Source organism: Lotus japonicus, chromosome 4, assembly GCF_012489685.1.
Source record: "Lotus japonicus ecotype B-129 chromosome 4, LjGifu_v1.2".
NCBI lineage: Eukaryota > Viridiplantae > Streptophyta > Magnoliopsida > Fabales > Fabaceae > Lotus > Lotus japonicus.
In genome coordinates, this window is record NC_080044.1 from 80537160 (window position 1) to 80553709 (window position 16550).

Consider the following 16550-nt stretch of genomic DNA (forward strand, 5'->3'; position numbering starts at 1 on the left):
CTTTGGAGTTTGTGTTGTAGTTTTTAAAGTGGAAGATTGGTGACTCATATCTGCACTGTGTTACGTGTCTTTGTTTTGAACGGTTTATTTGGCGGCTCGACAGTTTTTTTAATTGAATGATCCTTCTTCTCTTTCCTTTCTTCATTCTCAAGGCAATTATTCAAGCTTTCCTACATAAAATCTATAACAGAATAATGTTATTGTATAGATAGATATCTTGTCAATTTTTGTTTATTGTCCAGCAAATGTAGAAGATGAAACCGACTTGATAATCAGTCATTGAATGGTCATACAAAGCAACATGTGACATAGACATGTCCATCTACTCTAATTTTAGTTTGTGTTTGTTTTAAGGTAGGGAAATATTTTCTTAAAAGTTTGAACTTAGTAGAAGGTATTTTAAAATTTGGCACTAGTTTGAAAAACAATTTTTTAAGAATTATAATTATTTAAGAAAAACTGAATCGCTTTGGATTAGGCAACCTCAGAAGTATTTATGAAGTGGTATTTACATAATTTAACCTACCTAAACAATACGGTTGGTTAGAATCGAAATCCTAATAATACATACTTACTACCCGTTAAAAGTGGTTGTTTCTATTCATAAAGAGAAAGTTTAATTCTTAAAAGACAAACTCTTGATAAACATTTGATATTTACCACACTCAGGTCAAATAGAATTGTTTGATACATATAGCCATATAGGAAAACATAAATATGATGTATTTTCTTAATTTGACTTGCTGAAGTTTAGAAATTGCATAATAATAACCAGGTATTGATTATTCACACATTTTCTCATTCATTTTATTTTTATTTATTTTTTCCTTATATTGTTCTATGCATTTTTCCTATTATATCATATATTATTTATTTTTTTTTGTTTTTTGTTTTTGTTTTTATGTGTCTTCTCTGAGTGCGGGTGAAATTGCAGTGGATGAAATGTTATTGATGATAAACTGGTGGTTCATATAAATTAGATCCAATTGGGAAATTTCAAACTTTTTTAATACTGCTTGTTTTGATATAAATACACAGAAGCTGGAATAATAACTTGGATGGGGAATAGGAGGCTGGAACTTATGGGCAGTGGAAATCAAGCTGTTCTTTGGCCCAATTGGCAAGTGGGAGAAGGGAATGCATCAAATTGCATGCTAGTGTAGTGTAGTAGTGTCCAACAGGGGCACATTTTCCAATGTCGTATCAGAGAATAGTTTAAGGAGCAGTGGCACAAACATAAATGCAACTCTAAAGTCAGACACATGGTCTAGTACTTTGGTTGGTGGAGCAGATACACCATCTCTGCATTGCACGTGACATAGTATGGCTGCCTGCAACTGCTAGAGATGGATTCGTTGGCCTGCCAATTACTACCATGATCCAATATATGCAGCTGAAAGATCTCAATTTCTTGCCTTTGAAGATTACCTGACATGATTCATTTACATCCTTTTCTGTTATTGTCTGTATTAACTATAAAGCTTTCAATGACATAAAACAATTGGAAAGTCGCAAAAAATTCCTTGTTCACAATGCTATTCTGTCAATTGGTTTCAATTTGAAAAATGTTATAACAAGTTGAATAATTCCTCCAATATTAAAAATAAGTATAATTAGTTATATGTTTGTAGTGAGAGTTTATTCAATGTTGTGGTGGCTAACAGTCATCTTACTCAGTAGTGTCAAGTTTGTTACCTGATGTGGTTGGTGACATATTAGATTCTGACAAGGGTTTAGTTGCATGAGTAAAATAGTGCTATTTGGTCGTAGTCAATTGTTGTGGTAACCACCACAAGAGAAAAAAATCAAAGAAAGAAGGAAAAAGACATCCATTGGGAAGAGGAATAGAGCTCCCCCATAAGGAAGGACAACTTGTAGCAACTAGGGTTTGTTTTGAAGTATTATGAAAGGAAAAAATCAGCGATAGAAATTTTTACCTCCTAAAAGCGTATTTGATTATTCTTTACACGTAATAAAATACCCATTTCCACATACTTTTATATAAAAAGTGAAAAACTCTTTTATGGATTGAGTTTAGGAAATCTATTTATGCTGTACTTGATTGGTATCAAAATACAATAGGTTTCCTCATTGGAAGGAAAATTAATCCTGAAAGAAGAAACTCCTAACAGTTTTTGCAGTAGCAGAATTGATTTTAGAAAATCAATCGTGTGACTACTCAACTAGTAACTTGGATTAGTTAAGGTCGATTGTTGTTTCCACAGGTTTACCAAAGTATCAAATAACTATAAAATACGGTAAAGAGCAACCCAAAGCACGGTAACTCCAGAAGCTACACTTTGTTGATTCCACTTATAAGAGATTATGAGGTTTCCCACAACAGAATCAAACACCTATAAATCTTTTGAAAAACCCTCTTTAGTACAACCGTCATATAGCATCATGTTCGCCAAAAAGAATCTTAAAAAAAAAAGTTACTCAAAATGGATTATTTGAATTATACTGTCTAATAATACCATGTATCATCAAATATGAACAAATTAGGGCACTGATTTTTATAATATACAATTACAAAAGGCCATGAGCTCATGCTACTTCTTGCAAATGCACCTGGTCAGTCTACCATAACAATGAGGTACTGAGTAAGCATTTACTTTTGAAGATGCTGACCCACTTGCTAGTGCCTGCATTGCTGCTATCTACATGATAGGTTCCCTGCTTACTAAAAAGAATCATGACTTCCAAGAAGCTATTTCATCAAATCTAAGAAGACAAAGGCATTCCAAAGGCTATGCAATAGCATTGATGGTAATAAATTCCTTGACCGCGTAAATATGATACCCATCACCATTCCAAGAAATATAAGTGGCAGCATCCTTTGAATATTAAAATGTGCAAGCGCAAAGGCAATTGAACTTACCAGTATTGCACACCACACAGGCATGTATTTGGAAAGGGATGGGAGTAGAAAACCACGGAAAACTATCTCCTCCCACACAGGAGCACACACTGATACTACTAACGCATATAATAACATTGCCACGGGATCCCTTGCCCTTATTGAGTGTTCAACACTAGAAAGGGTGACAGGTGTAGATGGCAAGAGAGGTAACAGGTCGAGGTTGAACTGCGAGAGCCGGTTGACGAGCGGAAACATGAGACACCCTATGATGACATCTGGTTGCCAAGTCCCTTTCAGGCTAAACTTGAACCAGTCAGGTGGAAGGGGGCGGAATCGAGAAAGACAATGATGAAGAATTGCAATTCCGGCGAGTCCTTCAGTAACATCAGTAATAAGGCTAAACAGTGCCTGGCCTCTAAATGTCAAAGAATCTTTGCTAAAGCCAGTTATGTGGGCCGCAAAAGGAATCATCCAAGATCCTATGAACCAAAATGCCGATGTCCACAGAAGCATAACCTGCATCATAGGTTACAATCTCATGATGACATTTATTGTTTAGAACTTTAGCTCTACTCAATTGGGTCAATTAAAATTCTTCTCCATTCCTCAAATTTCAATTCCACTCATACAACATGTACCATAAATTTCAACTGTGAGCAATTCGTAAAAAAAAGAAATTTTTTATTTGATTACATCTTGCTTGAAATTTGGGAAAGACTTACTTGTAATATGGTTACTGCAGTCCATGGTACAACCCATCGATTTCCAAATACCTTGAATACTTCACTCGCAACCTGAAATAAGTCATGCCTTTGGGTGAACATACAGATACAAATTAACATTTAGTATAAAAAAATTATTCCATTAATGATATGGTGTAATAACACACTCAATGTGGCATTTAATGATGGAAAGAAAACCAAGATCTTCATAAATCTTAACTCAGAAACAAGATGATTCAGATGTACTAAAATCAAGAAAGCTGAAGATCAGATCATCACAATAATCTAGTTAGTTTTAAGTGCAAATTGAATTATTCTATTCTATAACATAACAAGAGTATAATATTTTTTAGGGATCTTTATTTCACAGTTTCAATCCTAAAGGCAGTCTAGGAATTGTCACATTTCCATCTCTTGGGTTGTAAGTGTATTTAGGGCTTTAGGCTCAGGTTTATCTAGCTTTAATCCATTTTGTTTTAGCTTATGTTTGGCTTGATAGATGTCACGAACCAAGTTCCACAACCTCTGCTGTGAGAGATGGCAACTCCTCAGGGGAGACTTTTTTTCTGCCCATCGTCACGGCCACTCTCCCAGAGGGTTGCGACAATAGAAAAACACAGAATGAAACCCATTTCCGTTGTTTGAATAGTCTAAAATAGGATGTAATGGAGTGGAACCTTCTTCTAGGGCTCCTATTTTTCATTCCCTTCACTCTATGGGGCATGTAATAGAACCAGTCCTTAAAATATCCAAACAATTGAAAGTATATTTTATTTCATTCCACTGCATTTTCTTCCATCCCATTTCATTTCAATCAACTCACCATTAGATATTCAAACATTATCTTAGTGGCTATGTTTTCTTTAATAGAATGATTATTTGATTAACATTACCATTAGATAGGAGGTCCATAAATCAGCGGCATTAATGCTTTCTTTAATAGAGTGATCATTTGTATTATGGATAAAAAATCGAATCCTTGGTTGTTGATGTAACCGAATATTGTGTAATGCCTAGGTTTCTTTTCTGCTTATCTTCTGCCCTATAATATTAGTATTCACACATCAAAATCCTAATTTAATTTTTCATAAATTCACAAGCCTGATAATGCAAGTACAATTCAAAGCACTCAAACGGTCACTAATCTGACCCTAAAATGCCTTCTTATTTTTTACAAATCACTCTTGACCTTGTTCACATCCATTGAACCTCCATTCTGTCTATAATCCACCATTAACCAACCTGATAAAACAAAATCCTCCCCTATTAAGTTTCAAATCCCACTTCTATCCTACATCAACAGAACACTAAAAACAAATAGACAAAAAAAGAACAAATTGAGCTGTACAATCAAATGTTAGGTATGCAAATGAATCCACCTTGTATTTCTTTCCATTGATTCTCCGATCGCCAAATAAAAGCAGATGTTCACTTAAACGTAAGACATGACAAAGGAAACCATAGTCTCATTTCTTTTCATCAATTCATCAGTTCAGAAATACACAAAGATATTCACTTAATATTGTCCACCAGAAACTTCATATCCAACCACTTCATAAGATTGACTAATGACTACAACTGCACTTGATTGACAAAGTCTGCTCACAGACTTCCTAATTCCTATGATGCAAATAGCTAATTATGGAAAATGTTTCTTTTAATATACAGGAGGAACTAAATCATGGGCCAAACTTTTTTCAGCCTTCAGAAGCCTAAGGTTGGATTGAGGATCAACAGATGACTGGCACTAGAATGAAATGTAATGGATATCATAAAATTACTAAAAGGGTGTATCTTATTGGTTATCAGCTTACCATCACCTCCATTTGGGGTGGGGGGGAGGGAAAACCACTTAAATATATATTTGGAGCACATCCGATTTGTAGTTTACAGTGAAGGACAGCCTTGGCACAATAGTTAGCGTTGTATTGAGTCATGATATAAACCTCTTGCAAATGCAAGGCAAGGCTCTCTATAATGGGCCCACAATTAGTCCAACCCTTCCTTGGACACCATTGTAAAGTTATGGGAGCTTTATACCCATGATAGTCAAAATCGGAATTTAAATCACACGATTTTGTGATTCAAGACGCCTCCGCGATCGCTGCCTAAATCTCTGTAAAATCGCAAACTCCTTAAAATCATGATTTTGCTGGGTCCATTATTTTCCGGACTTAACCCGACATCAAAATCGAGACCCTGTTTTCTTTCTATAAAACTAAGTTCCATTTCAGCCAAACAAAGCAACTGAGTTCATTGAAGCCTCACAAACTTCAACCCTGTAGAGACTAGCAATGGTGACGGCTCCCTGGATGATGACCACCTGCCATGAAGACTCTGTTCTTTTCCCTGGTTGTTTCTGTGCTTGCTGTGTTCTATTCTCTGGTTATTTTTGTCTGTTCCACAGTCCCTGCTTTTCTTCTTTTTAAAGTGTTTTCTTTTGTGTAACGAGTACAACTTCATTTAATGCTACGACTAAATCCCAAGTTTGACTACTATGTTACTATGTTTATAGCATCAGGTTCCAAGTGTTTGTAGCTCACAAACAATAACAGTCAACATTTTGGCAAGTAAATGCAAACTAAAACACTGAATAGAATAGTATCTTCACTTTAGAACATGAATTGGTGTTTCTTCCATCAAACCGTCCTAAATTTACTTATTAACCGTGAAGAAGCAAAATCCATTGCAAGCTATTGTAAGTAAATTATTATGTAAATGAATTTCACTTGGAATTTCATCACTCTGAAACCAGATGGCAGGTATCATAATATACATATTTCAATTTCATTCAATAGCGCATATATTCATTGATCCGAATACTAATCATGTAATGTTATATCCTCCTAGTATTAAATGACAAGTTAATGCATTTGGTATCTTGTAAGTGTCAAAACCATTTAATACTTTAACCATTTAGTATGTAGTAGGATGAAATAGAAGAATATAACATTACTCATAACATCAGCATAGAAAACGGAAAGCCCTTTATGTTATGAAAGAAAATAATAGCTGTGTGACCTTTTGAAGGATCAAATTCTGGTCCCGCTTGGTGACACTAGAGTCATTGGATTCAGATTGCACCGATTCCTCGCAAAGATACTGGTCAATAACTTCAGGCTTGGGTGTTTCTGGAGAATGATGCTCGTGCCTAAAGCACAAAATACTTAACTTCTGCAAGTAAACACAACAATTAAAAACTGAAAACAGCAAGGCATATCAAAGCAAAACAGTTGCAATCAATTGCTTCTTCAGGAGCATACATGAACGTAAAATTAAAAAAAAAAAAAAACTCTTATTTGCCACTACTTAATAACGAACTGAAATCTGAAAAACCCCACTTGGAGAATTCAATCATTTAGGATAAAGTTCACAACTTTTTGAAACCCCAATTATTAATTTCTCACCAATTGAAAGAAAAAAAAACAAAAAAAAAAAAGAAGAAATTAAGAATGCTTACGTTTTTGGGAGAGTTGAGATTCGATTCGAAGATCCGAGAAGTTGTGGGGAAAGGACGGAGTGTAGGGGGTCCTGGGAAACCCTTAATTGGAAGAAAGGAGCGCGCAAAGAGAGAGCGAGAAGAAGAAGAGGTGCTCAACATTTATATAACGAAAAAGGGGTTTGTTAACCTAATCCTAATTAGTTCAGACCCTTCTTCTCACATCAACAAAGTTGTAATCTTTGGAGGCAAAAACTAACTGGGTTTGGATATGGTGGTTGAATTGGGTTAGGAATGTGATTTGAAGAAGAAGAAGAAGTAGGTGTTGGTTGTTCTTGGAGTTCTAGTTTGTTGTTTCCATTCAATCCAGACAGAGGAAAGAGGAGGAAGAGAAGACTATAGTTGAATTCGTGGTTTCAAAATCCAAGTTGCAATTTGCATTTTGCAATGGAACTACAAATACAAATACAAATACAAATACAAATACTCACTATTATTTTTATATTTTATTTTGTGCGTGTGTAATTATGAGTGTATATATTTATTATCCCCTATTTGGAAGCATTGTCGGAGGAAAATGCTTGGACAACTTCCCACTCTATTTGACAACATGAACCAACGAGATAGCCAATAGGATTGCTAATTCCGGTGGTTAAGGGAGTGATAAAAGAAATAAGACATTTTATTAAAGGAAGAAACCCTTAATTTTAGGAGTTTGATCATAATTATAAGATTTGTTACATAATTCAATTGATTTAGAATTTTTTAAAAATAAGGGTAGTGATTGAGTTTTAAAAAGAAATAGTATCTCCTTCAATAATCTCTAGTTTCAAAAAAAAAAACTAAGATTTAAATGAAAAAAAAATGTTGTGATTGATTTTTAGTGTAAAATTATTTTACATTAATCATGCATATCTACTAAACTCATATATAAAATATACACAAATATCAAGCAAATATAAAAAATTTAAGATAAATCACAATTATATTTAAATAGTTGTTTGACTATTAATTTTATTTTATTTGTTAAGATACCACATATAAAAAAAAAGATGCTACATATTCAACGAAAAAGTCTTCTATTTTATTTATTTTATTTAATTAATGTGTTCAATATAACATATATATTCTATGTCAAAAAAAAAACATATATATTCAATGAAAAGATGAACATATTTAAAGAAAATATCAAATGAAAAGTCTGATAAGATTTTTTACAATTTAAGATCTTAATTATTTATATGAAATATCTTATCACATTGCACCGGTCATTACGAATATAAATCATTGAAGCCACAGTGTAGTTTCACACATTCCAGGCTCACCTCGTGTTTGTTGCTGTAAACATTCATGGTAGAAAAAATAAGCATTCATAGCCGCACCATGCAACCCAAGGAGAAACGACTCGATATTGAGGGGCTATTGATTCCTGACGATTTCATCACGGATATCCTCTCACGTCTCCCTGTGAAATCCCTGATTCGGTTTAAGTTGGTATCCAAATCACTCAACTCTCTCATCTCGGACCCTTACTTTGTGAAGCTACACCTTCGTCGCAGCTCTGCTCCAAACGCCAACCCAAACATAATATTGCAAGTTCCATTAGGCAGCATTAAGAAGAGCATTGAATTTTTCCATGTCAAATCCTTCCTTAAAACCCATAACGAATTACAGCCGTAATGCGACACTTGTGGCCCGCACTTGCTATTAGGTTCTTGTAATGGGTTGATCTGCGTGACTAGAATTGATATTGATTATTTTAACTCCCGTGAACAACCTTTTTGGTTTATTCTATGGAATCCCGCCACACAATCGGTATCTCGTCAGTGTCACACATTTAGAATTGGGCGTGAAGTTATTGACTCCTTTCTCTCTAACGATTGTGGGTTTGGCTATGATCATGTAAGTAGCTCATGCATGATTCTTTCCTTTGATTTGAGTAAAGAGGAGTATGTGTGGTTGTTGCTGCCTGCTATTCCTTACAAGTTCAGTGACCCACATCTTGGAGTTTTGGATGAATGCCTTTGTGTTTCTGTCCAAGACAAGCAATCCAATTTTGTGATTTGGCAGTTGAAGGAGTTTGGAGTGGATGAGTCTTGGACTAAGTTGCTCAACATTAATTATGACAAAGAACTTAAACCTCGCCGCCTGCCGCCTCCCAGGAGCTTTCCTCTTTACATGTTTGATAATGGTGTTGTTGTACTCATGCTGCCAAAAATGTTTCTCTATAACAACAGAGATAAAACAGTGGATCCTCTTCACTTGGGTGGTGTCCCAATATCTGCATCTTGTGCCGTAATTTGCTGTGAAAGCTTGATTTCACCTCCTCGTCCGTTGGTGGCAGTTGAAACACGGACACGAGGAGGTGATACAAAGAAAGCCCAAGTTTGTGGGGCATTGAGCAAGGCTTATAAAAAATTGGTTAAAGCCAAATTGGTTAAAGCCAATGCTGAGATCAAGAAAGTCAATGCTGAGATCTGTTGGAATTAGTGGTAATTCAGATTAGGTCCTTGTGTTTTCAGAGAGTTCATTAGTTGGTCCTTATGAGTCTGTATGTTGTTAATTGTGATCCCCATGTAATGAATAAAAGGAACTCACTGTGTGTGAATGCAGAGTATCAATAGTATTCATCTTCTCATTCAATATGAGCTTCTTTTCTTTTCTACGTTTTACTTCAAGATTCATTCATTCTTTCTTGTGTTGATTGTTCCTAACTCTAGCATTGATTGTGATAATCAATTGCGTTCAAGGGATTTCTGAGATTGAAATCCAACAGTGGTATCAAGAGCTTCACGATCAGGCGACCGGCGATGAGAGCCACCACCAGTGCACGACGATCTACGGCGGAGTATGAATCAGTCACAACGGAGGTGCTTGCTCCGTTAGAAGCTCCGGTGGAAGTGGACGCTTCTTTTAAGGTGATGGCTAGAACGAATGGCAATTTCCCAGCTTCGTTGCCGGTTCTTGACGGCAAGAGTGATTGGGAACGGTGGAATACCCAGATGCTTGTAATCTTCGGGTTTCAAGATGTTCTGGAGATGGTGACTTCTGGGTATGATGCTCTACCGGCGGAACCGACGGCGGAGCAAAGCGCTGCTCATAAGGAGCTGAAGAAGAAAGATATGCGGGCTCTGTTCATTATCCATCAGTGTGTCAACCCTGCAAATTTTGAGAAAATTGCAGCGGCGAAAACGTCGAAGGAGGTGTGGGATATTCTGAACAAGAGCTACGAAGGTGTGGCAAAATTGAAGAAGGTCAAGTTGCAGACTCTCAGAAGACAGTATGAAGCTCTGAAGATGGAGAAATCAGAGACGATTTCTAAGTTTTTCACTCGACTTCAGACCTTGACAAACCAAATGAAGACGAATGGAGAGACCATGAATGATCAAATGCTTGTAGAAAAGGTTCTCCGATCTTTGACTACAAGATTTGATCATATAGTCACTACGATAGAGGAGTCTAAGGATCTTGAGACTATGAAAGTGGAGGAGCTTCAAGGTTCATTGGAGGCTCATGAAATGAGATTGAATCTGAGAGAGTCTGACAGAGAAACTGAACAAGCATTGTATGCTCATGGTGGTACCAGCAAGAAGAAGTGGAGTAGCAACTCTAAGACCTTCAAGGAGAAGAATTGGAAGAACAAGGATTCTGGAAAGTCTTCACATGAGGATGAGGGTGAATCCAAGAAGAAGTGGGATTCCAAGGAAAAGAATCAGGACAAAGACAAGTTCAAGAAAGGGAAAAGCAAGAAGAGTGTTCAGTATTTTGCATGTAAAAAGTATGGACACTATGCTTATGAATGAAAAAATAAGAAGAAGGGTAACAAGACAAATGGTGATGATTGATCTTATTCTGCTCATGAAGGTGATGAATCAGATGGTGAGCAGGTATTGTTTGTTGTCCCTGATGATGAATCTAGTAGTAGTTTTATTCAAGTTCCTAGCCTTATTGGTAGTGAAGTTGTAAATTATGTTGTTAGCTCTCACGTGCTTGATGAGAACACCTGGTACTTAGACTCAGGTTGTTCATCTCATATGACTGGCCACAAAGAGTGGTTTGTTGACTTGGATGAGAGGAAATTTAGTAGTGTTAGGTTTGCTGACAATAGCACTATTAGATCAGCTGGTATTGGAAGGATTCTTATCAAAAAGAAGAATGGAAAACAAGCGTTTATCACAGATGTGTTGTATGTTCCCAGTGTGAAACATAATTTGATTAGCCTAGGGCAGTTGGTTGAGAAAGGCTATTCATCGAAGACTAAAGGGAAGAATCTGTTAGTGTTTGATCCAAAGTATAGGTTGATTTTGAGATCAGCATTGGCAACAAACAAGACTTTTCAGGTTGATCTTAACACTAGTGATGCACAGTGTATGAAAGCAAGTAATTCAAATGTGGATTGGCTATGGCATCTCAGATATGGTCACCTGAACTTCAAAGGCTTGAATCAGCTCCATAATGAAGATATGGTGAAGGGTCTTCCACTGGTAAAGGTCTCTGGTCAGTTGTGTGAAGGTTGCTTATTGAGCAAGCAGCCTAGAAATGTCTTTCATGAGAATATGCCAGTGAATTCTAAGGATGCATTAGATGTGGTATATTCTGATGTGTGTGGACCTTTTGAGGTTGTTTCATCAGGTGGTAATAGATATTTTGTGTCTTTTATTGATGATCGCACTAGGAAAATGTGGACCTATCTACTAACCAGAAAGTCAGAATTGTTTGAGGTTTTTAAGAAGTTCAAGGTGTTAGTTGAGAAGCAAAGCAGTAGAAGCATAAAAACCCTGAGAACAGATGGTGGAGGTGAGTATGTTTCAAAGGAGATGAAAGCATTCTGTGAAGAAGTTGGAATCTATCATGAAATAATAGCTCCATACACTCCTCAGCATAATGGAGTGGCTGAGAGGAGGAATAGAACTATTGCTAACATGGTGAGAAGTATGTTGAATAGCAAGAAGTTGCCAGTGAAACTGTGGGGTGAAGTTGTATCTATCTACTGCCACTTACATTCTCAACAGGTGTCCTACAAAAATATTGAAGTCTTTGACACCTGAGGAAGCTTGGACAGGTCTGAAGCCAATTGTGAAACATTTTAAGGTGTTTGGATCTGTGTGTTATAGACACTTGCCATATCAAAGGAGGAAGAAACTGGTCAACAAGAGTGAGAAGCTACTTATAGTGGGGTATCACTCTACAGGTGCTTATAGGCTGCTTAATCCTGTGACTAATGGTATAATCATTAGTAGAGATGTTGTTGATGAAGAAGCAACATGGGATTGGCCTGATGATGAAGCAGTGGGATCCAGTGCAAAAGTTCAGTTTAATTTTCCTGAGTTGCTACCTGATGCTGAAACAGATATGAATGGAGGATCAGGTGAATCAGCTGGACAAGGAACTGTGACTCTTCCTACTGGTAATGTGGTTCAGAGGACTCAAAGATCAAGATACTTGCCTGCTAGGTTAGATGACTATGTGCTATTTCCTGACAATGAGGTTACACATGAAGGTGATCTGGTTCATCTAGCTTTGAATGCTGAGATTGAGCCAGTGAGTGTTGAAGAGGCTTTTCATCATGATAATTAGATCTTAGCTATGAAGGAAGAGCTTGGTTCTATTGAGAAGAATAAGACTTGGAGTCTTGTTGATTTACCAAAAGGGAAGAAGGCTATCTCTGTGAAATGGGTCTATAAGACCAAGTTAAAGTCAGATGGCTCTATAGCTAGGTATAAGGCCAGGCTTGTAGCAAGGGGTTTTCAACAGAAGGAAGGACTTGACTACACTGATGTTTTTGCTCCTGTGGCCAGAATGGAAACTGTAAGGATGGTTGTTGCTACTGCTAGTCTTAAGAATTGGAGGTTGCATCAGCTCGATGTTAAATCTGCATTTCTCAATGGACCTCTTGATGAAGAGGTATATGTCCAACAACCTCCTGGCTTTGAGGTTAATGGTGATGAGCACAAGGTTTATAGGTTGTATAAAGCCTTGTATGGACTCAAGCAGGCTCCTAGGGCATGGAACAAGAGGATTGATGGTTTTCTGAATCAGTTGGGATTTGTAAAATGCATTTCTGAGCATGGTGTATATGTCAAGAGATCAAAGAACACTGGAATGATCATAGTGTGTCTGTATGTTGATGATCTCTTGGTTACTGGGAGCAGTGAAGATGAGATAGTTGAATTTAAGGAGAAGATGGAATCTGAATTTGAAATAAGTGACATGGGAGAGCTTTCATACATTTTGGGAATTGAATTTCTCAGAACTAAGCAAGGAATTTTCATGAGCCAAAGGAAGTATGCGGCTGAGGTATTTAGGAGGTTTAATCTAGCTGAATGTAATGCTGTGACTTCTCCAGTGGAGTGTGGTACTGTTCTGACCAAGGCAGATACTGGGAAGTCAGTTGATTCTACATTGTTCAAGCAACTAGTGGGTTCTTTAAGGTATTTGTGTTGTAGTAGACCTGAAATTAGCTATGGTGTGGGACTTGTGAGCAAGTTTATGGAGAATCCTAAAGAGTCTCATTATCTAGCTGCCAAGAGGATACTTAGATACATTAAAGGAACCCTTAGTCATGGTGTGTTGTTTCCAGGAAAGGCTTACAATGTGAAGAAGGAAGTCACAGGTTATGTCGACAGTGACTGGAGTGGAGACAAAGATGATAGGAAAAGTACTACAGGCTATGTGTTTTTGTGTGGTGATGCCCCAATCTCATGGTGTTCCAAGAAGCAGCCAATAGTAGCACTTTCATCTTGTGAAGCTGAGTATGTTGCAGCTTCATTTGGTGCTTGTCAAGCTCTATGGATTAACACACTGATGGAGGAGATTGGACTGAAAACTTATGGAATTATGAAGTTGTTGGTTGACAATAAATCAGCCATTGATCTTGCCAAGCATCCTGTGGCTCATGGAAGAAGTAAGCATATAGAGACTCGTTTTCATTTCTTGAGGGGCCAAGTCACAAGAGGGAAACTAGAGTTGGTTCATTGTCCAACTGAGGACCAGCTTGCAGATCTGTTTACAAAGCCATTAAGGCCTGAGAGGTTTGCAGCTTTGTGTAAGAAGCTGAAGATTGTATCTGCTGAGAGTATTCTGAATTAAGGGGGAGTGTTGGAATTAGTGGTAATTCAGATTAGGTCCTTGTGTTTTCATAGAGTTCATTAGTTGGTCCTTATGAGTCTGTATGTTGTTAATTGTGATCCCCATGTAATGAATAAAAGGCACTCACTGTGTGTGAATGCAGAGTATCAATAATATTCATCTTCTCATTCAATCTGAGCTTCTTTTCTTTTCTACGTTATACTTCAAGATTTATTCATTCTTTCTTGTGTTGATTGTTCCTAACTCTAGCATTGATTGTGATAATCAATTGCGTTCAAGGGATTTCTGAGATTGAAATCCAACAAGATCAAGAAACTTGAACAAGCACTTAACCTCTTAGTGGAAGGGGGCATAGGAAGTTGCAGCTGGTGATAAAGATGCAGTTGAAAATGAAAGGGAAGGGTGGTGATGATATAACTGAAGCATGGAAGAGTGCTGATGATAATGGTCCCCAGTAGTTGAGGCTCCCATAACTATGGCTTATAAAGGCTTCTGTAATTTACCTATTCTATCTGATACTTACTAGATAAACTTTTTCTATTATTTTGGTGATGATAATGGTTTCTGTTTTTTGCAATTTTGCATTAGCCTGACATACTCCAATGTTATCTTTCTAATAGAGCTAAATTGCTATATGAATGATGAAATGACGGCTGTAACTTTTTCTATTCTTAATGCATTATTGGGTTTCTATTTTATTGATAGATTGATTAGTTTACTTTACTAGGTCTTCTTAAAGTTTGATACATCCATGATCTTTCAACTTTCAGGATAGTGTATAAGAGGCAATTAAATGCCTCAAGGAAGAGCTGGACTTAAATTGAAATATTCAAGGCCATTGAAATGTTCTAAGAATTTGCTTATTTGTATTGAGGTTTTGTGCATTCTTTGATAAATTGAAATATTAAATTTTAATCACCATCCATTAAAAATGAGTTGGTTTTTTTTTTTTGATAAGCAAAGAATTGTATTACGAAAGAAGTACAAGGGGTACTTCAACCCAATACAAAAGAAAAAAAAAAAAAAAGACAATACAGGAAAATAAAATGAAATCAAACAAAGATATAACCCCTCCCAATTAAAAAGGAGTTGGTAATTGACGATTCCAGAGAGGGACTGTTTTTGCATGCAAAATTGATTAGTTGGTTGCTCATGTTGTTGTGGTCCACAACCATGATCAGCAAACCTAGTGTAATCTTTAGTATATTCTAAGTTTGTTACGAATAATGAAAACTAAGAACATTAAATTTAATTTTCCACTGTTCTATTAGTAAATGATTAGTGTGATTTTCGATTGTGGATTTTTGTCCTTTGATTCATTCTTAGAATCTAATCTGACATGGTAGTGTGTTTTTTCTTTTCTATGTGATTTGATATGTTACTCCCTTTTCTTTTCTATGTGATTTTCTTTTCATTATTTCATTTTGATTTTTGTTAGTTTACTCACTGTAACCTTATAAGGTTACTACTTATTAGGTTTGATGCACATTAGTTTCAGCTTTGTTTTGCTGGGAAACAATGTCATAAAAGATGTTTTTTTAATGTGGAAGTGTTTCTTGTGTTTATTTTTTTTCCAAATTCTAATTAGATTTAGTATTTTTTTCCCTCTTACTGAATTCTTTTTCAGTTGGTGTAGTTACAGACTGAACCAGATATAAGATAGGATTGGTGTCTTTGTGAGCATTGTGAGCACCAAAATCCCATTCAAAGGAATTGGAAAAAATATATTGGAGATGACATTCAATACTGCTTCTGCTGTCAAGGTCCAAAGATTTAAATTCAATAACATTTAATTTTATCAATGTTAAGTAAGCTAACCTCCTTATTTTTCTGTACAGGTATATCTGAGTTTCGTTGGGATCAGTAGTTTATTGAACATAAGTTTATTGAGCAAGCATATCTCTCAAATAAACTCACAGAATTGGTTAAAAAATAAATGATTAGTTGAATGTTTTAGAAATTGAGAGAAGGACTGCGGAAATTTTGTGCAAACTATAATAACAGGACCTATTTTAATATATTTTCTCCTTTTGTGGGCTCATTAGAGCTGCAAACTATGATTGGATATCCATGATTTGTTGCATGTGAATATCTGCAGGAAGGAGGAGATGAATTCTGAATTCTTCCTGTATATACATTCTTGCACTTCATGTTTTTCGTCCTTGTATATGTTTCATTTTCCTCTTATTCTTGCTTCTCTTTCCTGATTTAATCTTTGGGTGCCTATGTATATAGGTAGCGTTAGATAAATTCTGCAATAGTCGAAATTAATAACTAAAATAGAACCAAAATTTAAATCCATCATCTGGATGCTGCTGGAACACGGGACAAATTTTTATGTCATACATGCTCGGTATACAGATCATTCCGTTGTTTCGCTGAGAAAAATTACAAAAACGATCAAAAGAAATTTCAGTATAGAAGTATCAAGTACTCA

The 16550-nt window shown here is 36.2% G+C and overlaps 1 protein-coding gene across 2 annotated transcripts; it reads right to left on the reverse strand.

Moving 5' to 3' along the window:
- Positions 1-2323: 2323 nt before the first annotated feature.
- LOC130713613 (uncharacterized) lies at positions 2324-7480 on the reverse strand. 2 transcript variants are annotated; one of them, XM_057563391.1, is made up of 4 exons: positions 7046-7480; positions 6607-6756; positions 3586-3657; positions 2324-3379 (listed from the first exon to the last, which is right to left on the reverse strand). In XM_057563391.1, the coding sequence occupies exons 1-4, from the start codon at positions 7184-7186 to the stop codon at positions 2711-2713; spliced, it is 1032 nt and encodes a 343-aa protein (XP_057419374.1). In that variant the 5' UTR covers positions 7187-7480; the 3' UTR covers positions 2324-2710. The 2 variants fall into 2 exon arrangements, with proteins under 2 accessions (XP_057419374.1, XP_057419373.1); XM_057563390.1 differs by having other exon boundaries at positions 6607-6759; positions 7046-7478.
- Positions 7481-16550: the final 9070 nt, after the last annotated feature.

Coding starts and splice junctions, on each gene's coding strand:
- LOC130713613 (XM_057563390.1), bottom strand. CDS start 7,186: ATGTTGAGCACCTCTTCTTCTTCTCGCTCTCTCTTTGCGCGCTCCTTT. Junction 6,760..7,045: donor ATCTCAACTCTCCCAAAAAC/GTAAGCATTCTT, acceptor GTTTACTTGCAG/AAGTTAAGTATTTTGTGCTT. Junction 3,658..6,606: donor AGAATTTGATCCTTCAAAAG/GTCACACAGCTA, acceptor GACTTATTTCAG/GTTGCGAGTGAAGTATTCAA.